Source organism: Gopherus flavomarginatus, chromosome 5 (genome assembly GCF_025201925.1).
Source record: "Gopherus flavomarginatus isolate rGopFla2 chromosome 5, rGopFla2.mat.asm, whole genome shotgun sequence".
Taxonomy (NCBI): domain Eukaryota; kingdom Metazoa; phylum Chordata; order Testudines; family Testudinidae; genus Gopherus; species Gopherus flavomarginatus.
This window is the reverse complement of record NC_066621.1, coordinates 35,602,771-35,622,331: the sequence shown is the minus strand read 5'-3', so window position 1 is coordinate 35,622,331 and position 19,561 is coordinate 35,602,771. Positions and strand designations below refer to the sequence as shown.

General features: G+C 46.3%; 1 protein-coding gene across 4 annotated transcripts in view; it reads right to left on the bottom strand.

Annotated features, from left to right (window-relative positions):
* Positions 1-17,113, bottom strand: part of LOC127052468 (MLX-interacting protein-like) — a 29,166-nt gene extending 12,053 nt beyond the window's left edge. For 2 of the 4 annotated variants that reach the window (XM_050956164.1, XM_050956165.1), the window contains exons 1-3: positions 16,578-17,110; positions 1,345-1,451; positions 816-898 (exon numbers count right to left, since the gene is read on the bottom strand). In XM_050956164.1, the coding sequence (XP_050812121.1) occupies positions 816-898; positions 1,345-1,451; positions 16,578-16,894 (507 nt within the window). In that variant the 5' untranslated portion in view covers positions 16,895-17,110. Of the gene's footprint in view, positions 1-815; positions 899-1,344; positions 1,452-16,577 lie in introns of all 4 variants that reach the window. The other 2 variants (XM_050956168.1, XM_050956167.1) reach the window with 2 other exon arrangements.
* Between the last annotated feature and the right edge of the window lie 2,448 nt (positions 17,114-19,561).

Here is a 19,561-nt window from a genome sequence, read left to right as displayed (position 1 = left end):
TTTCAGCAGAAATTCAAAAACAAAAAAATCTCAGCTAAAAAATGAAATATTGCAATAATAAATGCTATAGCTGTGCCCCATGAGAGCTGTAGTTTGAGTGCCTCGTGCTTCCATTCTCCCCTATAAAGTGGCCTTCCTGGTTGGACTACATTTCCCATGAGCACCAAAAACTCCCCTCTTGGCAAAAGGAGGCTGTGAACTATGGGCATCCCTGACCATGATGCATCATGGGAGATGTAGTCCACTGGAGAAGAGACTGGGGGCCTCAGAAAACCAAGTCACAACTCCCATGATGCGTCACAATCTGATCTCTCAGAGACTGGAGGCTGTGCATCATGGAATTCCCTGGCTCATGGTACATCAGGGAAGATGTAATCCAGCTGGGGAGTCCAGTCAGTGGAGGAGACTGAGGGCCAATTCCTACAAGGCACTACAGCAGCACTGTCAAATCACAACATTTCAATTTTTGGGCATTCCATTTTCCAATGAAAAACCAGAATTTCCCTGCAAAGCAGACACTTTTTGTGGAAATTCTGTTTTGGGGAAAACCCATTTTCTGCCAAAGGCAGTTTGGATGGAAAAATATCAGAGAGCCCTTATGAGGACCCCATATGGGGGAGAGGAGTGGAGAGGTGACCCTAGGACTAGTGGGTCAGAGTCTTCTTGGGAGGGGAGTGGAGGGGCGGGATAAGTGAGGGGCAACCCTCAGGGGAGAGGAGGCAAGGAGGAGCTATGAAGTAATCTGTGTCACTAGTGCAATAAAATCTCTTGTAGGAGAGGAGCCCCTTGCAGTGCCCTTCACCGCATGTGCTCACCTCCGGTTTGCGATGGTCGTCCCCGACACTGCACTCAAGCGGCGTCACAAAATTGCACACAGGGTTCTTTCTCCTCTCCACATCTGCAGGGGACAAGAAACAACAGCTGCCTTTGCTATAGCCTCCTCCACAACTGACTAGGGAGCACTCCCATGGGATTATGCAATGGGACATAGGGCCTTTCCCCTCGAGGGGTCACCGGCTCTGATCTGGCCCCAGGGTAGGGAGACTGGCTGTCTCAGGGCAGGGGGGTGGGGTTGGGGGAATGGGACATGGGGCTTTCCCCTCTAGGGTGGGGCAGTGACTGAAAGCTCCTTACATGGTGCTCTGTCAAGTGAAGCAGGTTCTTGCTGCCCTGAAAGTGACTCTTGCATCGCTCACTCAGCACAGAGCCCTGGTAACTGAGCAGCCCCTCTGGCATGATGGCTACTCTGCTTGGTCAGCTCACCCTGCCACTGCCTGTGCTGTGCCCACTCTGGGGAGACTCCAGAGCCCCATGTGCCCCTGGGCAACCCCAGACCCCACTCACACTGCAGGTACCACGCCCTCCAGATGGCATTATTGAGCCGGATTTTGTCACGCGGCAGCAGCTTCAGGCCTTTGAACGTTTTCCATTTGGGGGACACAATTTTCCCACTATGAAAAACATAAGGAACAAAATCCTTTAATGATGCAGGTCCAGAGAGAGGGGGACATGGGCAGGGAAGGACAGAGCTTAATGGAAGGAGCAAGCCAATGACAGAAGAGAACAGAGATGGAGAAGGGACAGGAATCCTGTACAGAACAAGTCAGTATCGCGCCCCACCAGGCACCCGCACTCACCCCATACACCACCCCATGGATCTCGTACAGAGCAGGTCAGTATACCCCACCAGACACCCCCACTCACCCCATGGATCCTGTACAGAGCAGGTCAGTCTCCTTCCCAACCAGACACTGCCACTCACCGCATATGCCACCCCATGGATCCAATATAGAAGAGGTCAGTATCCTGCCTCACCAGACATTCCCGTTCACCCCATACACCACCCCATGGATCCCATACAGAGCAGGTCAGTATCCCCCACCAGATACCCCAGCTCACCCCATACACGACTCCATGGATCCCGCACAGAGCAGGTCAGTATCCTGCCCCACCAGACACCCCCACTCACCCCATGGATCTGATAAAGAGCAGGTCAGTATCCCCCACAAGACACCCTCACTCATCCCATATGCCACCCCATGGATCCTGCACAGAGCCCAATTTCCACCCCATCCACACACAGGAATACCTCTGTCATAAACAGATAGTAGGAGTTAATAGAACAGAAGTACTTTATATCTCTTTTGCCTGTAAAGGGTTAACAAAATCAGTAAGCCTCGCTGTCACCTGACCAGAGGACCAATCAGGGGACAGGATACTTTCAAATCTTGAGGGAGGGAAGTTTTTGTGTGTGCTGTTAGTTTTTGGTTGTTGTTCTCTCTGGGTTCTGAGAGTGACCAGATGTGCAACTAGGTTTCTCTCCAATATCTCTGATACAGTCTCTTATATGTCCAGAATAGTAAGTACTAGGTAGATAAAGTGAGTTAGACTTATGTTTGTTTTCTTTATTTGCAAATGTCTATTTGGCTGGGAGGAGTTCAAATGTGTATTTGGCTGGGAGGAGTTTAAATTTGTACTTGAATACTTAGGCTGGGAGGGTATTCCCAGTGTCTATAGCTGAAAGACCCTGTAACATATTCCATCTTAAATTTACAAAGATAATTTTTACTGTTTTTCTTTCTTTAATTAAAAGCTTTTCTTGTTTAAGAACCTGATTGTTTTTTTATTCTGGTGAGACCCCAGGGGACTGGGTCTGGATCCACCAGGGAATTGGTGCGGAGAAAGGAGGGAAGAGGGAGAGAAAAGTTATTTTTTCTCTGTGTTAGGATTACTTTCTCTCTCAGGGAGAGTCTGGGAGGGGGAGAGAGAAGGAGGGGGGAAGGTGAATTTTCCTCTCTGTTTCAAGATTCAAGGAGTTTGAATCACAGTGATCTTCCAGGATAACCCAGGGAAGGGAAGCCTGGGAGAGGCAATGGTGAGGGAAAGGGTTTACTTTCCTTTGTGTTAAGATCCAAAGGAACTGGGTCTTGGGGGTCCCCGGGCAAGGTTTTGGGGGGACTGGAGTGTACCAGGCACTGGAATTCCTGGTTGGTGGCAGCACTACAAGTACTAAGCTGGTAATTAAGCTTAGAGGAATTCATGCTGGTACCCCATCTTTTGGACGCTAAGGTTCAGAATGGGGAATTATACCATGAGAACCTCTGACCTGGGTTTGGAGATATTTCACGCTCAGGCTAGCTGGTCCAACTATGTGAATAGGTTAGAACCCAGGCTCTGGTTTAATTTGGGCTGGAACCCACCTACTTTGCAGTGAGGATGCAGACTAAATCATTTGAGTGCTGATAGTCCTCCAATGCCTTCCCACAATTCCCCACAAGGACAGACAAATTCTGCTGCAATTAACACAACTGACTTGGAAAGAATCCAAGTGTCTCAGCACAAAGACATGTGAACCAGGGGATACTCAATCTGACACATACAGGAAAGTGAAGAAACAGTGAGGACATGGTTGGGCTTTGCAGTGAGGACGTTGACACCTAGGCCTATCTGGGTGCCAATCACTCAGGGTTAACTGTACAGTGAAGACATGCCCTAGGACAGTGGGTCTCAAACTTTTTTACTGGTGATCCCTTTCACATTGCAAGCCTCTGAATGTGACCTCCCTAATAAATTAAACAACCTTTTAAATATATTTAACACTATCATAAATGCTGGAGGCAAGTAAGGTTTGGGGTGGAGATTGACAGCTCGCAACCTCCCAGGTAATGACCTCACAACCCCGAGGGTTGAGAACCTCTGATCTAAGAGATGCAGGGCATTAAGAAATGAAAAGACTCTCCGGGCTTCTCCACATGGGGACGTTTCTTTGGTGGATCTAGTTTTTTTGGCACAGACTTCCTTGCATCCAAACACACAAGTTCTTTTTTCAATGTTATTTGGTGTCTTATCCTGTGCTGGAAGTTATCATCATCCACATCATCAGGCTAAGCCACAAAGGCAAATGGCATGCCACTTGGCTCAGTCTCTAGCTAGGTCCATAAGACAGTCTGGCTGGATGTTCAGTCTCTGTTCATCATCAGAAGTCTTCCTGTGCCACCAAGCCTTTTGGTGTCCATGTGATTGCTGGACAAGTAGTGACATTCCTTGGTAAACACACTTAGTAATCTGTTGGTCTTCCATCCTAGTAATATGTCTGTGGCCTGGTCTACACTACGAGTTTAGGGTGAATTTAGAAGCATTACATTGATTTAACCCTGCACCCGTCCACACGATGAAGCTGGGTTTTTTAACTCAAAAACATTCTTAAAATTGATTTCTGTACTCCTCCTCTGACAACGGGATTAGCGCTGAAATTGACATCGCTGGGTCGAATTTGGGGTAGTTTGGATGCAATTCGATAGTATTGGCCTTCAGGAGCTATCCCAGAGTGCTCCATTGTGACTGTGCTGGACAGCACTTTGAACTCAGATGCACTAGACAGTACACAGGAAAAGCCCCGGGAACTTCTGAATTTCATTTCCTGTTTGGCCAGCGTGGCAAACTCAGCAGTACTCAGCAACACAGGTGACCATGCAGTCCCCCCAGAATGTTTCTATGTTTCCCCTATCATCTCCGTCCCTGAGGTTATTGCAGACTAGAAAGTGAAAAAAACGCACTTGGGATGACATGTTTTCAGAGCTCATGCAGTCCTCCCGCACTGATAGGGAACAGTGTAATGCATGGAGGCATTCAGTGGCAGAGGCCAGGAAAGAATTGCTGTGTTTGCTTAATGGCAAAAGTATCCTGCCTCGCTAGCGATCCTGCCCGAGCCAGGTTGCTGTGTCAGACTCGGGTGGAGGCAGGACCGCTTTGTGAGCAGGAAGGCCTTAGATATAGACATTGCATTAGGTAGCGTTTGTAACTAGAGAAAACATTCCTGTGCATTTGGCAGCATATAGCAAAAAAAGAGAAGCCCCATAGTGTAGTGGTTATCATGTTCACCTAACACACAAAACATCCCTGGTTCAGAAACAGGTCACTTTCCTTTTTCTGACTCCCTTCCTGCATTTTTAGTCTTAGAACAGACCGTGCTGTGAAATTTTACTTTGAATTATATCAATTATGAGTTAAATAATATGGAAGCTCTTTCTCAGATATAGTCCTAGGTTCCTTACCCTTTCAGCTGCTCTGATAAATTAACATTTTCGTTAGGAGTGGGGTGAAATTTTCATGAAGCCTTTTATAGGGACTAATGCTATCTAGGACTCTGAAATAATCTTAACATGGCCCATAGAATGCAAACCTTTGTTCTGAATTTGTCATTCCACAAGTTGAACTGCTCCTTACTACTGTCCAGGCTTCACGAGCATGGGAGCAAGGGGCAGACTGGGGTGGGTGCGACCACACTGTGCTGCTGGCTGGGAGAGCAGTCTGAGGCAGAAGCCTCCAGCTCGCATGATATTCTAGGCAGGACTGAATCTCCATGAGATGAAACTTGAAGAAGAGAATGACCTGGAGTCACTCCCATTTGGTGCTCTAAGAGGAGGATAGCCATGTCTGTCCAGGCACCTCTGATAGACTTCACCTGGCTGGCAGGAGCTGGAAGACAGAGCTCCAGATCGGCAGCGAGCTGAGCCGCTCACCCCGCTGCCGGTCGGGGGCTCCATCCGCCAACCCACTCAGCCCCTTGCCTGCCTGGGGTTCCAATCATCCAGGCAGGCAGCGGGCTTAGCGGGTCCGGTGGACTGGACCCCGAAAAAAAGGCGCAAAATGATTGTCTGCTGTTGCTTTCACGGGGGGGTGGGGGGGGGTGGTGGCCTGATGACATGTACCCAGAACCACCCATGACAAAGTTTTTACCCCATCAGGCATTGGGAGCTCAACCCAAATTCCAATGGGCGGTGAAGCCTGCAGGAACTGTGGGATAGCTACCCACAGTGCAATGCTCCGAAAGTCGACACTAGCCTCGGTACTGTGGACACACTATGTCTGCCAAGTTAATGGTCTTAATGGCCTTAAGTGGGGACAAACACAATCGACTGTATAAAATCGATTTCTAAAAAATTGACTTCTATAAATTCAACCTAATTTCGTAGTATAGACGTACCCTCAACCAAGAAAGCCACTGAGCCTGAACCTGTGCTGATGGCGACGGTTCAGCAATAACCTCCTTATTGCTAATCTTGCCCTGCCACTTGATATGGAGCAGCTGATGAAGACGACAAGAATCAAAAACGTCCTTCTGCTGCTCTTCAGCCTTCCTCAGCGCCCATATTTTACTGCCACACGTTTCCTGGACTGACCCTGGAGAGCCCTGCTTTGGAAGTGACAACTCTACTCTGGAATGAGCTGTAAGGTTTGTGTGAATGCATCCCAATTTTGGATTATCTACACTGCTTCAGATAGCCTTCCCATAATGCTATACTTCACATGATCTAATGGTCCCTTCTGGCTTTAAACTCTATGATTTGTATGTCCTCCACTGCTCCAGGAACATCTTGACCATATGTCATACATGCACACTCAGGGTTAAATACCAGCATACACTCGAATATGCACCTTTGTGATCACAGCTCATGGCAAGCTGACATCCCCTAGTCCCTTATAGCAAGCCATGCCCTGTACTTCCATACATCCCGTATAGAACAGGTTAGCATCCCCCACCATACACCCCCGCTCACCCCATACACCACCCCATAGATCTGTGTGGTGCCATCCAGAGGTCTGGGACTTCTATGGGATGGACAGCATGTCCACTTCCATCTACCCAAGAATCACCATAATGCAGATCTAGGAGTGATTATGGCAGCAAATGAAGAAGAAGGGGCATTCTTGGGATGAGACACCAGCACTAGAAGCTCTGGCAGAATTGCAAAACCAAGACCTCCCTGGATATGCGCTTACTGTGAGGGGCTGAAATGGATTTTTGCCAGGGTGCCCACTGCAGAACCCCTGTATGCTGGATTGTTTGCCCATACCATTAAGAGGCACCCAGTCTATCACGGACCCCCAGGAGATTCCCCCAGACAGCCAAGATCTCTTTGGCACACCAAACACTGAACCAAAGACCCAGGAAGAGCCAGTGCTGGAGACAGCCCCTGAGATCCAGCCATTAAAGGTTGTGTGCTGTGTTACAATAATCTGTCTAGGTTCCGGCTCTATAAGGGGATGTAAACAACTCTGATCCAGGTACTGGCTGGGTACTGTCACGCTGGGCAGACAATGCTCTGCGGGAGGACAGATGTGTCCATCCCTGGCCACTGTTCTTAGTTCTCTACCTGCTTGGCTTTTATTCCTGACATGCTCAAAATGGCATAAGCACCACAAAATTGAAGCTAAAAAGGGTTTATGTCCTGAAATATTGAATCCCACATCCATGGCCCAAACATGCCAGTCCCCACTCCCTTTCCGGTGCTGCTTGATGCTCCTTCCTGGTGCACTAGGACAACCTCCACGTCCTCCCCAGTGTCATGTGGTTCAAGGTAGCTGCACAGTGTGATAAAGGCAAACACATTGCGTGGCAGGCATTTTTACTGCAGCAGGAGAACATGAGAAAGCAATAGAAACTGTAATTAGGATTCCAGTGTGATCAGTGCCCTGGTCTTGAATTTTTTTTCTTTGTTCTCCAAGCACCTGGCACTGTACGGCCCTTGCAGAGAGAGCAGTTATCAGTGCTGAACACCTGGAAAACCTCCAAGGAAGACACATTTGCTAGATCCCAGCAGAGGGCAAGAAGAGTGGAGGGAAAGATTCACACTGCAGAAGAAAAAGAGAGAGGAGCACAGGGAGCAGTCTGAGAGGGTGTCAGATAATAAAAACCACTTGGGAATCATGCAAACAAAACTCAAAAATGCATGTCTCACTGTGAAAGTATCAAAATGCAAAATACGAACAGTCAAAGTCCCTCATTTTGGGCACTGAGTAGGAGGGTTAAATTCCACCAGTTCCCTTGGAACTGGCCTATACCCCAGTCTAAAAGACAAGTCCCGTCTTAATATAGACGTGGGGTAATAAATAGTGATAATATAGTGGCAAACTCATTGTCCAGGCAAGAGGCTTCTGAACCAACAGTGGCTGACCCTATTGCATCAATTTAAGAGGGGAGGTGTGATCCATGAACCTCTTCATGCCAAATGGCATGGGGCACAAAGGGAGTACACAGGTCTTACAAGAATCTCCTGTGTCTGATATGTACGTTCTGATTCACCAAAGAATGTCATGTGAGGTCTCAAGTAAAGGCTGGTGTCACAGTGGTTAACAATATCATGGCAAAACGCATGTACAAATTGTTGACCTACAACCCTGTCCTGAATGTTTGCTATATTGCTTAAAAGTTATATTATAATGATGTTAAGCAGCATAATGGGTCTATCAGAAGCCTAATTATGGTCACCTGGAATACCACACCCAGACCAAAGGCAGGCTTAAGCTTATTATGGTCATGAAAATGGTCACATATGGCCATGAATCCATGTGGGTTATATAATGTAAGGGTATAAAGCTCTAAAGATTTACCCTAAACCAGCAGTGGTCAATTATTTTTTGTCAGGGTCCAAATTTCTCAGTCAAACCATAGTCAGGATCCAGACTCTAGAAAAAATAATAAAAAAAAATAACTATAATGAAGATAATAAGTAAATAAAAATATTTTGGGCTCCATTCATAGATGTCTGGCAGCCCGGATTTGGCCCACAGTCTGCCTATTGACTACCCTGTCCCTAAGCCCTTGGGTTCATTGGCTTCCCAAAATGGTGTCAACTAGAACAGGACCTGTTCTCTGATGTGCTCCATGATTCCTTTGATCTTTGTTTTTCTCCATTTTAGGAAAATATGAGTTTGTTCATAATGTTAAAAGCTATCTCTCTGGAGCTTCATGTTGTTTGGTTATATTAATGAATGGACTTATTTGGATGTTAAATAAAGCATTTATCTGTATCTGTCATGTCTCATGAATCCCATTCTCTAAAACAATCAGCTGTGTAGCTGCCTGAAGGGAAGAACCTGTGATAATAATAAATATTATTGGTATAACTATGTCGCTCAGGGGTGTGAAAAATCCACATCCCTGAGTAACGAAGTTAACCTGATCTAATCCCTGGCGTAGGCAGTGCTAGGTCAATCGGAGAATTCTTAGCTACTGCCTGTTGAAAAGGCAGAGTATCTACATCAACAGGGAGAGCCTCTCTCTGTTGGTGTAGGTACCAGCTTCATTGACGTGCAACAGCTTTGCCACTGCAGTGTTTTAAGCGTGGAGAAGCCCTCAAGAGTGTGAATTTTTCAAATCCCTGAGCAATAAAGCTAGGTCAACCTAAATTTTTAGCCAAAAATCCTTAGTGGAGAGGTTTTATATGTACACTGGAATCTGGAGCTTTCTTTACAATTTACAAGTGATGAGCCTATTAATAGGCCTATGTCCCATCTTTTTAAACTGCCTTTAGAGAAGTTTTTGTTCTGTTGGGGCTTTTTATATATTGGGCATTTCATTTAGGCAAAACTTTAAAATCAAGCTAATACTATTTTTTAAAGGTTGGGATAGTGTAGCTTTTAAACACTGTAATTTCTATTGCACTAGATCAGGGATCGGCAACCTTTCAGAAGTGATGTGCCGAGTCTTCGTTTATTCACTCTAATTTAAGGTTTTGTGTGCCTGTAATACATTTTAATGTTTTTAGAATGTCTCTTTCTATAAGTCTATAATATATAACTAAACTATTGTTGTATGTAAAGTAAATAAGGTTTTTAAAATGTTTAAGAAGCGTCATTTAAAATTAAATTAAAATGCAGATCCCCCCGGACCGGTGACTAGGACCCGGGCAGTGTGAGTGCCACTGAAAATCAGCTTACGTGCCACCTTCGGCATGCATGCCATAGGTTGCCTACCCTTGCACTAGATCTCTTCCTCTGTGATTAAGATAAAACCAAAATGTTTTTGAGAGGTGGGATGGAGACAGGAGTGGGATTGATAGAGGCTACAGTTTTAAAGGCACTATGCATATTCCTAAGGGAAAGCGCAAGCGCAGAATTAATGTCCCCCACAGATTATTTTTCCCCACAAAATCATTGATTCTGATGGGGAGGCGAAGGAAAGCTGAAATTACACCCTTCACCCACCAGGGGCTGATATGGCGCCAGAAGAGAGGTCAGATGACTCACAGGCTGGAGAAGCCAGTGGCAGAGAGGGACAGGGCAGAGGCTGCCATCCTCACAGCACCCTGCCTGCAGGGCCAGGTGAGGAGGCATGGGATATGGGGGGGACAGACCGAGCAGGGCACACAGGGCTGCTGGGGATCACACAGATTAGGATGCAGAAGGGCTAGTTGGGGAATAGACTGGGGTGGGGGCACAGAAGCTAGTGGGGTGACAACATTGAGCCAGGAGCTGAATGGAAGTGGATGTGCAGTACCACATGGAGATGGCGGCAGGGATAGGCAGGGATACATGGGGATGGGGCAGCTATGCCTGGCTGAATGGGGACCAGGAGTGCAGGGACACATGAAGACAGGGGCAGTTATGCCTGGCTGAGTGAAGGTGCAGGGATACCTGGGCAAAGGGTGGGGGTGCAGGACCACATGGGGACAGGGGAAGATGTGCCTGCCTGAATTGGGGAGGCTAGGGGTCAGCCAAGGTCTGCCTGGAGAGGTTCCCTAACAATCCTTTTCCCTCAAAAAAACCCTGTTCCATACTTCTCCCACCCACACCCAACAACCCTCCAGGTTCACTCCCAGGCTCCTTCCCAGCAATTACTTCCCTCTCCCTCAACTCCTCTGTTACCCCTGCCGCCTCCAAGCCTTAGCGGTGCTTCTGAGGGGTGCAGGAAATACATTTCTGTATTGTCGCTTAAATGAATTATTACTCCGAGTTCTGTATCAATATGTCTAGTAAAGAATCTATTTGTCAAAAAACATTTCTTGAATCTTACTTACTTTGACAGGTATTTTGAAATAAATTATCAAAACATTGGAAATAAATTGCCCAAATAACTGAAACTAGGCTGTGTTATTTTGACAAATAAAATATGCTGAATTTTAAAATATTGTGCGTAAGAACATACAAGTGATTGTGCACAGAATTTTTAATTTTTTGGCATAGAATTTTTAACTTTTTGGCACAGAATTTCCCCAGCTGTATATACAATGCAGAGTTTTGTATAAGGGCAGGAAAATTAATTCTATGGAGCTGCTTCAATGTGATAAATAAAATGGGGGGGAAAGTATTTGTTTTGCAGAAAGGCTGTAAAAAGTGCTACAAAAGTGAAGACACTGGTGCATTTTCATTATATCCAATGCACTTTTTTATCAATCAAAAAAAAAGTTTGCGCTTGAAGTTTTGCACCTCTGTGGCTGCACAGTGTAGCTATTGGCTTCCCTCCCACCATCATTCTTTCTATGCTTCATGTTTAGGCACTGCAATTCTTTTAGAGCCTCAATGTGTGGCTTGGGGTACTAACAAACAAAAGTTTTTGCTGCTTTTGAGGTAATTCTATAAAATATCAATAAGGCTGTTAAGACAAGAATATTGATTATGTTACAATGTTTTCCCATCTCTGTCAGAAAGAACCAATCTTGCAGTTTTGCCCTAGTATGGATACTCATTCCTCCTGATGCTTTTGTGTTATTTACTTACTCTTTCTGACCACCCGTGAAAAGTAATTAGAAAAAAATTAAAAAGGGGTAACATAATGATGAGGTTGGGAAGAGCTTCTGTATGTGTTTACCCTTGCTAAAACACAACTAACAATGAACAGATACAAAACTGCTTCACTAAAGATTTCAAACATTTGTTAAAATCCGAATGCTCTGTTTTGTCATGTTACCATTAGCATGGGTTACTCTGAGAGTTGGTTTTGTGACTTTTAATTTTTTTTATTTTGTTAAATGCGTCACATGAGTTAATAATGCAAAATATTTACTGCTAAGGCATTCCATGTATTAAGAACATTTTGTTTGTTTCCACTGCCTCTCAAGTACAAAAATACAGTTTTCCCTAATACCCAGTTCCTGCTTTTATTTTACTTATTAAACACAAGTTTAATCAATTTATGTAATCAACATTCCATCCCATACATTCTGAAAGTGTTACAAGAAAAAGGGCATAGTTTGTGGAAAAAGCTGTAAAAAGTGTTATCAACTCTTTTACATAAAATAGTTTAAACTAGCTCTTCATTTTGCCAGCACCATAAGATCTCCTGTAAGTTAGCTCTGTGTGTGTGTTGTCTAAAATGATGCTGAAAAATAAGTATGAACATGTGTGACTTATCTATAAAACAAACCTAACTGGAATTATACTTAAGGTAGTTTACCTATAAAACAGTATCCAATTTGGTTTGAATCTATGATTGTATGCTTAATTGTTTTGAGAAAGAGGAGGGAAGGGTGGATGTAAGTGCTCTGTGCTGAGGGGGCAGGGAGAAACAACATTCTTATCTTTGATAAAAAAAAGGTGTAATTGACTTTTTTTACATAAAATAGTTTAAACTAGTTGTGCATTTTGTCAACACGGGGTGTGTTAACCAATTTTACACTGTTCAATTTCTTTTAAGTTAGGCTGTGCGTATTTTGTATAAAATAATGCTGAAAAAACAAGTATGAAAATGTGTGTGGGAAGGTGACTTATCTATAAAATAATATAAAACTGGTTTGAGTATGCTTACGGAAGTTTCTCTATAAAATAGTATACAAGTTGGCTTCAATGTATGTTTAATTGTTTTCGGGAAGCAGGGTGGCAGGGAGGGAGGGGTTAGTGGTGGTGTGTATTTGTGTGTTGCTTGCCCTTTTTTATTTATTTATTTGTAAGTCCTTCGAAAAATTTACAAAATTTAAGAGACCTCTAATGCAACTTAAGCCAACAGGCTTGGTCTTCCATTTTTTAAAGACAAATGCTAAAGGCATTACCGAGAAAGAGGAAAATTGATTCCTGGTACAGGGTTAAAATAATGCTGGCCAGATGGCACAAAACTTCTTTGGCTGAGCCAGTCAAAAGATATTCTTTTTGCTAATTGCTAAATTTACAGCTAATTGCTAAAGAAATCTACACACAGGCTCTTTTTGACTGGTATTTTACCTCTAATTTACATTTTAATATGTTACAACCAGTAAAGTACTGTGTTCACCATAACAGGAAAATATCAATGGATAAATCCACAAAGTGTTGTGCTCACCCGTGAGTCCGGAAAATGGGATGCATTTTAATATTCTATGCAATATGATTCCTTAAGACACTCTGTCATTAAAGAATATCTCTTGACTGGCTCAGCCAAAGAAGTTTTGTGCCATCTGGCCAGTAACGATCTGTGAGGTAAGATGCTTTTCTCTGTCTTCTTTCCTTCTTTTCTGTTTCAAAACTTTCATGGTTATCTTGTCTCTGTCATTTGTAATATGTAACAAGCTCTCTGGTTATAGTTTCTTTCTCTATCGCTAATATTTTGTGACTTCTGTAAAATTGTTTAATGAACTTTATTTAGAATTGTACTAACTGCAAACAATTTTTTTTTCTAAATATGTATACTTAAGTGTATTAATATATCGCCTTTATTCCTCTTTGTACAATTATTTAATGACTTTATTTAGAAATGCACTAACAAGATAAAAAGAATATTTTCCTCTAAAAATTTATATTTTTATATATATACACACACATACACTTCTTTATTCTGTTGTTACTAAAATTTTGTAAATTATTTAATGACTTTTAAAAATAAATATACAAAAAATGCATAAAACCATATTTTTCTCTAAAAATGCATTATTCCATATAATGCTTTTCCTTTATTCCCTTAACCTTAAGGCTTTATTTAAAATTAACTAACTGCTTATAAAATATTTTTCTCTACAAATGCCTATTATACAGAGAGAGAGGGAGGGAGGGAGAGAGAGAAAGAGAGTGAGAGAGAGAGCGTATTCTGTCATTACTAAGATTTTTGTAAATTATGTAGTGCCTTATTTAGAAATATAGTACGTTAAAATTATGTTTCTCTCAAAATGCAAGTTAACACTTCTCCTCTGTTATCTACAAAAAGAACAGGAGTACCTGTAAAAGTAGCAAAGAGTCCTGTGGCACCTTATAGACTAACAGACATATTGGAGCATGAGCTTTCGTGGGTGAATACCCACTTCGTCGGATGCAAGATGATTGCATCTGACGAAGTGGGTATTCACTCACGAAAGCTCATGCTCCAATATGTCTGTTAGTCTATAAGGTGCCACAGGACTCTTTGCTACTTTTACAGATCCAGACTAACACGGCTACCCCTCTGATACAGGAGTACTTGTGGCACCTTAGAGACTAACAAAGGTGCCACAAGTACTCCTGTTCTTTTTGCGGACACAGACTAACATGGCTGCTACTCTGAAACCTCTACTATCTGTCATTCAGACTTTGTACACCTGTTTACTAGATAGTATTGAAAACAGCTCAGTGATTTGAGCATTGGCCTGCTAAACCCAGGGTTGTGAGATCAACCCTTGAGGGGGCCATTTAGGGATCTGGGGCAAAAATCTGTCTGGGGATTGGTCCTGCTTTGAGCAGGGGGTTTGACTAGATGACCTCCTGAGGTCCCTTCCAACCCTGATATTCTATGATTCTAGTGGACCAGAGAGATATTTCAGCCCTCCCATCCAGAGGATTTTAGGGCATATCTATCTGATCAAATACTTTAGATCAGTGGTCCTCAACCTTTTTTGTCTGGGCAGCAGTCGAGCATCTGCCAAAATGGCAGATGCTCAGCCACTGGCCAGGATGTGGGCGCATTTACGTGGTGCCCATGGGCACCATGTTGGGGACCCATACTTTAGATGTTCTGGGGGGTGGAAGGGAGAAACAGGGGGTGCTAACTGGCCAATTAGCTGTAATTCACAGTCAATTAACACCCCCAAAGTCATTCCCTGCCTCTCAGTGCCCAAATCATGCCCATGCTCCCAGTGCAAACTGAGGTAATCCGGCTAAACAGTCCTCTAAATTTGCACTGACACCGTACACAAAACAAAATACTTTGGGCTCTGGAGGATGGAGGAGGGATTCAGGGCTGTTAATTAACTGTAAATTACAACTAATTTCAAAAGTAACACCCCTGACTTCTCCCTGAGTACCTTAGGCTTATTTATAAAATTATGGAAATTTCCTGACCAAAATCTCTGTTATGGTTGAGGGTTTCCAGTGGTAACTTAACAAACACTCTATAAGGAATATTGTAGTATAAAAAAACACAAGCCAAGCATAGCAATTGCACAAAATTCAGTTAACCTTAAACTTAAAGCGAAAACTTTGAAAAAGTGGAAATGTACAGTTAGGTTCAGCACGGGATGCCTTGAGGAAATCTCGCAGACACAACTGTGTACATTTGCACACCAAAGATTTCCTTCCTTCTCAGGAGGGCCTACAAATGCTATCTGACTTGTCCAGGCATCGTGCAACCTCCTATGCAGCCCCGCGAAAGAGATGCTCTTTCCCATGCCATGATCTGACAATGGCAGAGCAAAGGCAGCCCTTCTTCAGTACAATGCCCTGTGCTGCCACATACACAAGTCAGTGCAGATACTAATGCAAAGCTGATGTATTGGATGTATACAAACCTCACAGGCCTGGAGCAGGAAATTACAGCACTAGCATGATGAAGAGAGCAAAGGTTAGAGCAGTGAGGAAGTGTCACACTTCCAAATGGCTTCCTCTGTATAGATTCACAGATTCCAAGGCCAGAAGGGACTATTGTGGTCATTCTGGTCTGACCTCCTGTTTAATACCCCAAAATCATTCCTAGAGCAGAGCTTTTAGAAAAACATCTAATCTTGATTTACAAATTGCCAGTGATAGAGAATCCACCACAACCCTTGCTAAATTGTTCCAGTGGTTAATTACTCTCACAGCCAAAAAATCACACCTTATTTCCAGTATGAATTTGTCTAGCTTCAACATCTAGCCATTGGCTCATGTTCTACCTTTCTCTGCTAGGTTGAAGAGCCCATTATTAAATATTTGTTCCCCATGTAGGTACTTACAGACTGTAATCAAGTCACCCCTTAGCCTTCTCTTTGTTAAGCTAAATAGACTGCACTCCTTGAGTCTCTCACTATACAGGCATGTTTTCTAATATTTTAATAATTCTTGTGGCTCTTCTCTGAACACCCTCCAATTTATCAACATCCTTCTTTAATTGTGGACCCCAGACCTGGACACAGGATTCCAGCAGCGGTCACACTCGTGTCAAATACAGAGGTAAAATAACCCTGCTACTCCTACTGGAGATTCACACTCCCAACTCCCCCTCCCCACTGAGATCCACACTATGAGGCACTACAGTGAGAACTCACCCTCTCAGCTCCTGCCCATGGTGGAATCTCTGCCCTGGGGCACTAATATCATGATTCACACCCCCAGGTCTCCCCAGGAGGATCCACACCCAAGGCACCAGCATTCACACCCTCAGCCATGCCCAGCAGGATCCATGCCCCGGGGCACTAACACCAGAATTCACGTTCCTGGCCCCACCTCCCCACAGGATCCGTGCCCCGGGGCACCCGTCCCAGGATTCACAGTCCCAGCCCCTCCCCCGCAACAGGATCCATGTCGCAAGGCACTAGCACCAGGATGCACACTCCCCTGCCCCCAGGATCTGTGCCCTGGGGCACTAACACCAGGATGCACACTCCCAGCCCCACCTCCCCCCCAGACTCTGTGCCCCACGGTTCGTTTTCCCACCCTCTCACCTGTAGGCGAGTGTCATGCACTCAAAGAGCTTGGTAAGGGATGCGTCGATGCTGAGGGCGCCGCTGCTACAAGGGCCAAAGCGGTAGGTCCGGCATGTGCAGGCGTTGACTGTGTCAAAGTCGTAGGTGTCCCCGGGCACTGCGGCTTGCTCACCCGCCCCAGCCCCCTCCCGCCAGCCGCCAGCCCTCAGCTCCACAGCCCCCACCTGCTCTGCCATGCTCCCAACCACAGCCCTGCCCCCCGCGTCCAGCTCGAGGTCAGCATGCGGCTCGGACACCATGAAGTGGCCGCTGTGGATGATCTGGGGTCGCGACATCCTGGGCAACCAGGGCGCGTCCCTAGCAACTGCCTGGCAGTGCCACAATCACCAAGACAACACACTCCTGTTGCCAAGGCAACCAGAACGTTGGTGAGGGCTTAATCGCTCCCAAAAAATTGGTCACTGGCAGGAAGTGGAGCGCAGGCTGTAACGATGCCAGGCCCCTGTTCCAGGCTCCCATAGCAACTAGGAAGAAACCTCCCGTGCCTGAGCAGCACCTCCCCCTCTGCGCAGGGCACGATGGGAATTATAGTCCCCTCGCGCACTCCCACACTGATCTCTCTCCTGGCAGACACAAGATGGCGCCCGAGCCCAGACGCCGTCGCATAGAACTACATTTCCCGAGCTGCCCCGCGGCCAGTAGGAGGTGCTGGCAGGCGGTGCGCATGGGCTGCTGGGGGCTGTAGTTTCGTGGCCGCAGGCGGAGGGAAGGGGGTCTGTGTGCCTGAGCCCTGCAGCGTGTGGGACTGCGGAGAGGGGCCTGTATGCCCACAGCCCCTTTCCACGCCCCACAGCCCCGTGAAAGGGGCCCTGGTGTAGAGTCCACTCAACACCAGGCCCCAGCCGAGAAACCCTGAGTCAGGCCCCTTTGTACAGGGAGTTCAAAGGGGCAGAGTTCATGGAACCTAACGACAGCAAGTGTTAATTATTTCACTGCTGAGCACCTAGCTATACTGGAAAAGCAGCAAAGAATCCTGTGGCACCTTATGGACTAACAGACGTTTTGGAGCATGCATCTGAGGAAGTGGGAATTCACCCACGGAAGCTCATGCTCCAAAACGTCTGTTAGTCCATAAGGTGCCACAGGATTCTTTGCTGCTTTTACAGATCCAGACTAACACGGCTACCCCTCTGATACTTAGCTATACTGGGATACTGGGTGGAGGTTGGAGTTGTGTGTGGAGCTTGAATAGACCCCACACACACGCTGCCCTTCGCTCCAATCTGACCCCTAGCTTCCAAATAGGGGGTGACTCAACTCTCCCGAAATCCCATGCCAGGAGCACTTGGACTAGCAGCTTCTCCCCACCCACATTCTGCTCATCTGCACATGCCTGCTGATGAGGTTAAGGGACTCGGGGCCACCTCCCAAAACCTGAATGCTTTCAGTGGGGCCACAGCTTTGACAAGCCAGGAGGGGCTGCAGGGGTGCAGACCCTGCATGGCTGGACAGGGAGCAGGCCTGAGTCCCAGTCACACCTAGATTCATCTCTTATAAGGGGCAGATTAATGCCCCCTTCCTTGCTTAGAACAAAATGATTTGTTTTTAATTTTCCTTTTTAAATGTCGCCCCCTCTCGGTCTCCCTCTTTAACAGCCTTTTCCAGCCTGCACCTTCACCCCTCTGTCTATGCCAATCTCTCACCAGTTCCAGCACACTCTAATCCCTTCCCCGCTCCCTCCCTCCCTCCCTCCCTCATTGGTAGTGACCACAAATTGCACTTTGGTGGCATCTCCATGATACGAATTAGTGACCTTTCTCCAGTTCTTCATTGCCAGGCATGTACTATTACCAGGGCTGGCTTTAGGCCGATTCCCTCAATTCGGGCCACGCTTCTAAAAGGACCCTGCGCCTTAGGCGCCTTTTAAATTTTTTTTAATCACCCGGCAGCAGTCTGGGTCTTCGGCGGCACTTTGGCGGCAGGGGAGTCCTTCACTCGCTCTGGGTCTTCGGCGGCATTTCAATGGTGGGAGGTCCATGGAAGACCTGGAGCAAGGAAAGGACCCCCCACTGCTGAAGTGCCACCAAAGACCTGGACTGCAGCCAGCTATTCGAAACAGGTCCCACAGTTCCTAAAGCAGGCCTTGACTGTTACCAGCCCCCCATGTTGGCACCTGCCCCTCCCCCCTCCTCATCCAAAAGTGGTCCTTGGGGTTTACTCTATTCATGTCTGCATTATAATCACATTGGTGTACTGGCTGAGCCCTAGCATGCTCAGTTCATGCCCCATCTCTAGGACCCTACCAAAATTCATGGCTATGAAAAACACGTCAGAGACTGTAAAATCTAGTCTCCCTCCCTCCCCGCCCCCCGCCCTGTGTAGGGTTGCTAACTGTCTAATCACACAAACCTAAACACCCTTACCTCGTCCCTTCTCCGAGGCCCCACCCTGCTCACTCCATCCACTCTCCCTCTGTTGCTCGCTCTCTCCCACCCTCACTCATTTTCACCTACCTGGGGCAGAGGGTTGGGGTGCGGGAGGGGGTGTGGGATCTGGGCTGAGGCCGAGGGATTTGGAGTGTGGGAGGGGGTTCTGAGCTGAGCCTGGGGCAGGGGGTTAGGATGCATGAAGGGGTGTGGACTCTGGGAGTGGGCTGAGGGCTGGGTCAGGACATTGGGGTGCGGAAAAGGGTGAAGAGTGTGGGATCTGGGAGGGAGTTTGGGTGCTGGATGGGGCTCAGGGCTGGGGCAGGGGTTGGGTGTGAGGAGAAGTTCAGGGTGTGGGAGGGGGTGTGGGGTGCTGGCTTCGAGAGGGAGCTCGGGGCTGGGGCAGGGAGTTGAGATGTGAGAAGGAGTTCGGGGTATGAGATTGAGTGTGGATTGCTGGCTCTGGGAGGAGGCTCAGGACTGGGGCAGGGGGTTGAGGTGGGGGTACAGGCTCTGGGAGGGAGTTAGCGTGCGGGAGGGGTTCCAGCCTGGCAGGGGATGGGGGTGAGCAGCGTG